Genomic DNA, 8,925 nt, shown 5'->3' with positions numbered 1-8,925 from the left:
TGAGTCGCGGACTAGGTCGCTATCTTTAAGGTGTTTCGCGACTCTGCCTCTTGATTGTGCTAGCAGTCAAAACTTGTCGAAAACCCTATGGGATAAAACAGCTGATACTCTCTTGTTCGATTTCTCTGCACTATGAGAAATCCAACCAACAACTACTCTTTCTTCACTTGCTCAGAACTCAAAAATACATGAAAAACAATATATTTCATCTTCTCCGGAAACTGTTCTTTTATATCTCAAAAAGAAATCAATACGGTTTTTAATGAAAATAAATTACATAATTAGTGCTCACTGAAAATCCTCCATAACAGTCATAAAACGGTAACAATATAATTACCAAAAATTAATAAAGTTAATTAGAGAATATTAAGTAGAAAACCGTTTTGGAAATCGGGAGTTAAAACCTGCAAAAAATCAGTTTCTGAATCACTAGACCTCCCAAGACCCCCAAGGCACCGCTCTCCCGGATTTTATTACGTAATATAGATATATATAATATACCTAGTCAAATGTGTGGGTGAGACTTGAACCCAAGCCTATAGTGTGGGATCCCAAAATAATACCACCACACTATGTCTTTAAGTTTGGTACAATATTACAAAACTATGTTTTTAAATATATATCCCAACAATCCCCCACTTATATTTCAAAACATTGAGCAAGTGATATACAGTTGTGCATAAGCGAAGGTGCCTTTCGACTTGAACCTCTACATAGTATTAAACTTTCTAAGTATCAGGTAACTAGAGTGACTCGCGTCTTGAAATCTAACTAATACTATATTATTCAACACACAGAACTATATCTAGAGTAAAGTCCTTAAGTTCGCACATTAAGCCCATGCGCTTATTCCTTTTTTTTAACGAACGGTCTAGAGAAGTGCCCAAGTTCTCATAGATGGCAGCCACATCTTCACATCCGTATAGGTGAGTCTATCAAGAATACTCCCGTGTATCCCACTTTAACTTAAGAGCTATAGACATCATTAAGAGTTTAAACACTCATCATGTTTCCCACTTCAGGATATCATGCTATGGGAATGCATGACTCTATCATATCATTTGTAACTTCGTCTAGTACCTTTGAACCTATTTCTAGGTTGGGTATCCATTACAAATGACTCAACTTCTCACGGGAAAAAGTCTCATACTTTTAGAGATATTCCATACCTTTTCTCTTGCTAATCCTTTCGTCAAAGTATCAGCTATATTTCCTTCAGACCTTACATGATCTACTCTAACAACACCATTCGTGAGAAATTCTCTAACTGTGTCGTGCTTTCGACGTATCTGTGGATTCTTATTGTTATTATAACAATTCTCTATTACTCCGATAGCCGCGGTACTATCGCAGTGAATCAAAGTGGCTGGTATCGGTTTTTCCCATACTGGAATTACTGATAACAGACTCTTCAGCCATCCTGCCTCTTCACTAGCTGCTGCTAGTGCCATCAATTCAGCCTCCATCGTAGATTGGCTATAATTGTCTGTTTCTTTGATCTCCAAGATACACGCCCCCACAATAGTAAAAAACACTGGTGCCTTGGAATCATCTGAAAGAGTGTTCCAATTAGCATCGCTAAATCCTTCAAGGACTGCGGGATACCTCTGATAGTGTAATCCTAGGTTTGTGGTTCTTTTCAGATACCGCATAACCCTCTCAATAGCATCCCAGTGTTCCAAACTAGGATTACTGGTAAACCTGCACAAAACTCCCACTGCATATGCAATGTCTGGTCTAGTACAATCAGTTGCATAACGCTACTGCCAATTATACTAGCATATTCAGATTGTCTAACACTTTCTCCAGTATTCTTAAACAATTTCACATTAGGATCAAAGGAGTACAAACAGGATTACAATCAAAATATCATACTTCTCAAAAATTAGTGAGATTGATCTAAAGTAATACCACTACTAGTTCTAGTTATTTTGATTCCCAAGATTACACTAGCTTCACCCAAATCTTTCATGTCAAAATTCGAACTAAGCATGCTTTTAGTTTCATTGACAACAGATAAATTGGAACCAAATATCAGCAAATCATCCACATACAAGCAAACAATCACACACACATCATTCTCAGATTTATAGTAGATGCATTTGTCACCCTCATTTATTCTGAAGTTATTTGAAATCATTAAATTATCAAATTTCTCATGCCATTGTTTAGGAGCTTGTTTCAAACCATAAAGAGATTTTTCTAGCTTACATACTTTTGTTCTTGTCCAGGAATTACAAAACCTTCAGGTTGTTCCATGTAAATTTCCTCTTCTAGTTCACCATTCAAAAAGCAGTTTTAACATCCATTTGGTGAATAACAAGATTATGAGCAGCATCAACAGCAATCAAAACACGTATAGATGTTAATCTAGTAACAGGAGAATAAGTATCAAAAAAGTCTACGTTTTCTCGTTGCCTAAATCCTTTAGCAACCAGTCTAGCCTTGTGCTTATCTACTGTTCCATCAGGTTTGAGTTTCCTTTTCAAAACCCATTTACAACCTATAGGCGCCAAGTTTCATTAGACATGTGAGAATCCCATTCATTATCTACAACTTCTTGCTAGAAACTAGACTCTGCAGAACTAAACACCTCTTGTAAATTAGAAGGTTCTTCCTCTATAACGTAAAATTCAAAGTCGAGATTTTTATCTTTTATCTCAGTCCTAGCTCTTTTACTGCATCTAGGTTCAAATTCAGTGATCCTAGTTTCTTCACTTCTAGGTTCTTCTAATCTAGTTTCAGAATCAGAACAAGGTAAAGTACTTTCTATTGAACCCCCACTATTACCCCCATTATTTCTAGATTTAAAAGGAAATCTCTCCTCAAAGAAATCAACATCAATAGATTCAATAATAACATTATTATTAATATCAAAGAACCTATAAGCTTTACTGTTTTGAGCATAACCAATAAAAACACATTCATAAGCTCTACTTTCTAACTTATGTCTTTTAGGATCAGGTTTTCTAACAAAAGCTAAACAACCGCAAACTCTAAAATAAGAGACATTAGGTTTTCTACCTCTCCAGATTTCATAAGGAGATATTTTGGTTTTATTATTGGGAATGCGATTCGAAACATGGCAAACAGTCAACAAACATTCACCCCACCAATGAGAAGCAGCACCAGAACTAAGCAAACAAGCAACAGTCAATTCAGTAATAGTACGATTCTTTTTTTCATCTTTCCCATTCATTTGAGGATTATATGAAGCAGTTCTTTCATGTATTATGCCATTAGTTTGATAAATTTCAGTAAAGGGAGCAGAATCATATTCAGTGCCTCTATCACTACGAAACCTCTTAATTTTTCTACCAAATTGATTTTCAATTTCATCAATAAAGATTTTAAACTATTCAATAGCTTCATTTTTGTGGCTCAACAAATAAACATAAGTATAACTAGAACAATCATCAATGAACGTCATGATATACCTTTTTCCATTTCTAGGTAGGATACCTTCATATTCACACAAATCAGAATGTATTAAGTCTAGTGGTTTGGATTCTCTTACAACAGATTTATGTGAAGTTTTGGTTATTTTTGCTTGACTACAGTATTCACATATTTCAAATTCATTTTCAGAAAATTCAGGGAGGACACCTAACTTTCTCATGTTATTTACTAACTTTTTACCCACATGACAAAGCCTACCATGCCAAAAATTAAAATTGCAAACCATATAAGCAGAAGATTCAATTTTATTCATAGCATCAACATTAAGCTTAAACATTCCATCAGTAGCATAACCTTTTCCTACAAAACTCTTATTGTTAGTTATAGTGTAAATATCAGACCCAATAGTTTGATACAACCCATCCATGTTGAGAAGATAGCCGGAAACAAGGTTATTTCTTATTTCTGGTGTGTGAAGGACATCTTTCAGCATGAGTGTCTTCCCAGAAGTAAACTCCAACTCTACCGTACCAGAACCTTTCACCATAGTGCTGTGAGAGTCTCCCAACAACACTTTCTTATCCTTGGTTTCAGCATAAGTCTTAAACATGGACCTATCAAAACAACAATGACGCGAAGCACCACTGTCTATCCACCACCCATCAGATCCACCAACCATGTAGAACTCTGGATCAGAGACCATGGCAATTATAACGTCACCCACATCATTAGCTTGGGTGCTATTCTTTTCCTTGTTAAACCTGCAATTCTTAGCCATTTGGTTTGGTTTATTACAGGTATAACAAAGAAACTCAGCATTGGAATTCTGTCCATTTCTTGATGGGTGTTGGTTCTTGTTTTGATTAGGCCTTCCTCCTTTCTTTTGGTTCAGATTAGGTTTCAGGTCCTTCTTCTTAGGTTTCAAACTAGGATGAGTCTTATTGTTAGAAACAATGAGAATCTCTTCCTTCTTATCTTGTTTCCGAGCTTCTTCCTCAACCCTGAGCTTAACAATCAAATTTTCAAGTGAAAGTTCTTTAGTCTTGTGACGCAAAGTATTAGGAAAATCTTTCCAACTAGGTGGTAACTTGTCAATCATTACATAAACTTTAAATTTTTCATCAGTTATCATACCTTCGGTCATAATTTCGTGGTAAATTTTTTGAAGTCCATGAGCCTGTGCAACAACTGACCTATCATCTACCATTTGGTATATCAAATACCGCCTCACAGCATACTTCTTTGAGCCAGCTTCCTCGGTGTCATATTTTTTCTCTAATGCATCCCACACATCATTATCAGTTTCAAAAGTTGAATAATACTAATATAAATCATCAGATAATGCGTTAAGAATGTAGTTTTTGCAATCAAAGTCATCATCGACCCATTTGTCAATGGACTTCTGTTTCTCCTCAGGAGTTTGTGTAACAACGTATTTGGCACCACCGGTAGGAGGTGGATCAGTAGCAGCAGCACCATCATCAACATCAGCAACAACATCAGCAGTCTTATCAGCAGCAGGTTCTAGGGTTCCAGGATAAACACTCGACACAATCATATTCAGCTTCATGAGTTTGAGATAAAAGAACATCTTCAGCTTCCATCTTCTGAAATGCAACCCTTCAAATTTGGATGGCTTGTTGGTATCATCAACACGCTTCTTTTCAACCTCCATAGCAAAATAAAACACCTTAAAATTGTTGGAAACAATATATAAAATTCACAAAAATAAATCTCAAACAGCTGAGTCGCGGACTAGGTCGCTATCTTTAAGGTGTTTCGTGACTCTGCCTCTTGATTGTGCTAGCAGTCAAAACTTGTCGAAAATCCTATGGGATAAAACAGCTCATACTCTCTTGTTCGATTTCTCTGCACTATGAGAAATCGAACCAACAACTACTCTTTATTCACTTGCTCAGAACTCAAAAATACATGAAAAACAATGTATTTCATCTTCTCCAGAAACTGTTCTTTTATATCTCAAAAAGAAATCAATACGGTTTTTAATGAAAATAAATTTCGAAATTAGTGCTCACTGAAAATCCTCCATAACAGTCGTAAAACGGTAACAATATAATTACCAAAAATTAATAGAGTTAATTAGAGAATATTAAATCAGTTTCTGAATTTTATTAAGTAATATAGATATATATATATATAATATACCTAGTCAAATGTGTGGGGTGAGAATTGAACCCAAATCTATAGTGTGGGATCCCCAAATAATACCACCACACTATGTCTCTAAGTTTGGTACAATATTACAAAACTATATTTTTAAATATATATCCCAATAGAGCCTCTAATGTTGATTTCCAAATTACAAACCTAGTAAAACGAGTCCAAATTACCAATACTAGCCACCCTGGTGACTTTACAATCTTCTGGATAATGTTTCTATTTCTATTATCATGTATGCATAATGATAAGGGAATTTCATGTTGGTCCTAGACTCCAAAGTATCGAGATTCTTTTTTCCGAATAATAGTTTTCCATTAATAGTGCGGTATGGTAGATCAAGCCTCTAATGCTGATTTTCAAAGTTAAGGGAAGAAAGCATATTTCCAACTATTTTTAATGTTGGGGAAAATTTCCAATATTACATCTCGTATTGGGGCATTTTTCCAATTTTCCTTTGAGTTTATTGACTCTTGGACTAAAAAAGAAATAACCAAGAATCAAAGGGAGAACTCACAGTCTGATGCCCATCCAAGTGAAGTGGAACATGCATCAATTTAGAAAACACGAGCTAGATGCTCAGGAATATTATTTATATACCCAAGAATGAACCATTACATTCCATGTTACACTCAACTTTTGTAAACTTTATATACAGCAATAAAGAGACCAGGGACAACCGCAAACAAATAAAGAAGCGTCAGAATCCTTACAATAAATCGTTTTGATATGATTTTTAATGATTCTGTATGTAATTGATCTATCAATATTTCTTCCTTTTTGATGTGCAACCTTATCTTTAGCTTCCAATATTTCCACTTCCGGCGGATTATCAGGTACCCAAACATGCTAAACCCCAGGATTGCAGCGGCCCCGAGAGATGACAATCCTAAAGTATACATATTATCATAAAATGGAGGAGCCATGCTTAGGAATACAGCTACGTAACTTCCGATCAATAAAGTTATTGAAAAGAACAATGTGTAAACAAGAATTTTAACCTGATGGTGGATGGAATCTTCATCTACAGGCCCAGTTATAACTAGCATGATTATGGCTAAAGACATTAAGAATGCAACTGCAGTGCAAACTATGTAGACAGAGTAAAGGTTTGGGTGTGCATAAGCCAATATTGGTGTCCCGGCATATCGTATGAGATAAGGGGTAAAATTCGCATTACGTTTATGTGTGGAAATAATGGGTTTCCACTTTTCGTGTTCCAAAACAACACCGGGCGATTTACCCACCACATAAGGATTATCATGACCATAAGAAACGTTACTTAGTGTGCCTAACATATAACTGACGAAAGTGGCTGTTTTAGTGATCATTGTGGAATTCCGTCTCTGGGTACTACTATCATTTGGTTTCAGATGGGGAAGGCCCTTTAGATATTCTCCAAAGTAACTAGACTTAGAGGTCTTATTCACAGATCCTAGATAATAAGTAAAAGTAACAGGTTGATCACGAGCATTGACATACGAGTCTTCCTGAAAAACTCCACCCGGTGGATTTATAGCAGCTTGAAAAGCGATTCCTGCAATTAATGTTGCAACCACCATTAACGCACTCACTCTCTCTTTCAACCATTTTTGATCTACATTCTCCTCATTCTCAAAATGGAAGCATCCAATTTCATAACTATCTCTTTCTTTTTGTGTTAAAATATCGAGTGCTTTGATGTTGTTATTGTTTGTGGCATTGATGTCAATTCCGGTATCCTTGTCTTCAACTAAAAACTTTATACACTGCAAAATGAAACAGTGATATTGAGTAATAATTATCATTGAAGTCCATAAACGTTGAATTTAAACATTTCTCCATAAACATCTCTAATGATTCTATCAGGAAAAGAGTATTTTATGCAAAGTTCTCAAGGGTAATCTAAATAAATAATAATGTATTTACCTCCATTTGCCTCCTATTTGCAGCAAGGTGTAAAATTGTGTTCCCATCTAAGTCTTTGGAGTTGACAGATACAGGATCCAAGCCCACAGACAGTGCGTCCCCATGTGGCAAGTGCCGCGAGTACTTTGATAATAACAAATTTAGGGAGACCAAACTGTCATGTTTGACGCAGAGGTGCAGTATCGTCTCATTTTGATGATATCGAATGTGATACGCTTCCGGCTTCTTTATAATCAATTCGTCTATGATTTTATATCGATCATGCATTACTGCTATATATAGAGGTGTTCTTCCATCTTTATCCGTAACCATACAAACATCCCTGTTGGCTTCTAACAACTGCTTCACCATAGAAACGCTTGGTCTTGCGGAAGCCAAGTGAAGAGGAGTAAATCCATGCGAGTCTTTCTCCATTGTGAGTTGTTTCTCGAAACTAGAAAGTTTTTCTGCAAACTTGACATGGCCGCACATAGCTGCTATGTGTAAAGGAGTTCTACAATGAGCTGTAAATTTCGGATTGAGAGGAAGTTGTGGGTTTTTCTCTCGCCACTCTATGAGTTCTTTAACATAACCTCTCACTGAAATTCCATAAAGCTCATCCATTCTTCGCACTCTGGAATCACCAGCTAATGGATCCTATTGATTAGGAGATGCTTTTCTATTCATGGATAACTTGGCAATTTATAAGGGTGTGTGGTCAGTTCTAAAAAGTTAGTTAAACACCAAAACGATAATAATTACTTAATTCTAGAAAAATAAGATTAAGATAAAAAAAAATTGCGACTTACTTCATCTTCCCGTCCCATCATACTGGATCGCTAATAGTTAAAGGACACGGCCCCTTGCTAGCTAGTGTTTTGGCTGACTGTAGCTGTGTGGATTTTGTCTAGTTCAATCAATAATTGTTCAAGTGGGAAATTTAAGATTCTCCCTATTTTGCATGGACCTCGTGTTTTTGGGTGCCACCATGAGGTTTAGGTTTTGTTTTGTTCGTATTGTGTTCTCCAATTTATTTCTCGTGATGCACAGCTTGCAAGTTGCCTAGCTGTCCGTCGTATTCTGTACAGCTATTCAGAAATAATAACTTTGTGCAATAACCAATGATAGTACTACTAAGTGACGCCACTGGTCAAAAGCTAAGTGATGTCACTCATCATTAGGGTCTGTGAGTCGCAAGTTTGCAGGAATCAGGATAAGATTTAACCACAATGTTTTGTTTTAATTACTTTTATTACCTGGCTTAGTTGGGGTATATCCAAATTAATTGAGTATATCTAATGAGACAAAATCCAAGACATTTGGAAGTAAAAGTAGCCATCCCTTAACCTTGTATTTTCTATTTCAAAATGCCTAATATGTCCTTGTTTAATTAACACTAAGAAATCTGATTGGGTTAACTAATTGAGTTTAAATTGATTGAATAGATTAAAACTTGGGAAT

General features: G+C 35.9%; 1 protein-coding gene across 2 annotated transcripts; it reads right to left on the bottom strand.

Moving 5' to 3' along the window:
* Positions 1-6,141: 6,141 nt before the first annotated feature.
* Positions 6,142-8,664, bottom strand: LOC113350395. Of its 2 annotated transcripts, XM_026594525.1 has the most exons (3): positions 7,486-8,664; positions 6,579-7,325; positions 6,142-6,466 (listed from the first exon to the last, which is right to left on the bottom strand). In XM_026594525.1, exons 1-3 carry the CDS (start codon positions 8,086-8,088, stop codon positions 6,410-6,412), a joined length of 1,407 nt encoding a protein of 468 aa, XP_026450310.1. In that variant the 5' UTR covers positions 8,089-8,664; the 3' UTR covers positions 6,142-6,409. The 2 variants fall into 2 exon arrangements, with proteins under 2 accessions (XP_026450310.1, XP_026450309.1); XM_026594524.1 differs by having other exon boundaries at positions 6,154-7,325.
* Between the last annotated feature and the right edge of the window lie 261 nt (positions 8,665-8,925).

The sequence above is a fragment of the Papaver somniferum genome, chromosome 2, assembly GCF_003573695.1.
Source record: "Papaver somniferum cultivar HN1 chromosome 2, ASM357369v1, whole genome shotgun sequence".
Taxonomy (NCBI): Eukaryota; Viridiplantae; Streptophyta; class Magnoliopsida; order Ranunculales; family Papaveraceae; genus Papaver; species Papaver somniferum.
This window is presented reverse-complemented; position numbering and strand designations above follow the sequence as displayed.

Bases quoted from the DNA above. Each gene is read 5' to 3' on its own strand.
- LOC113350395 (XM_026594524.1), bottom strand. From the start codon at position 8,088: ATGGATGAGCTTTATGGAATTTCAGTGAGAGGTTATGTTAAAGAACTC. The intron at 7,326-7,485 runs GTAAATACATTA...TTCATTTTGCAG, and splicing joins CAAATAGGAGGCAAATGGAG to TGTATAAAGTTTTTAGTTGA.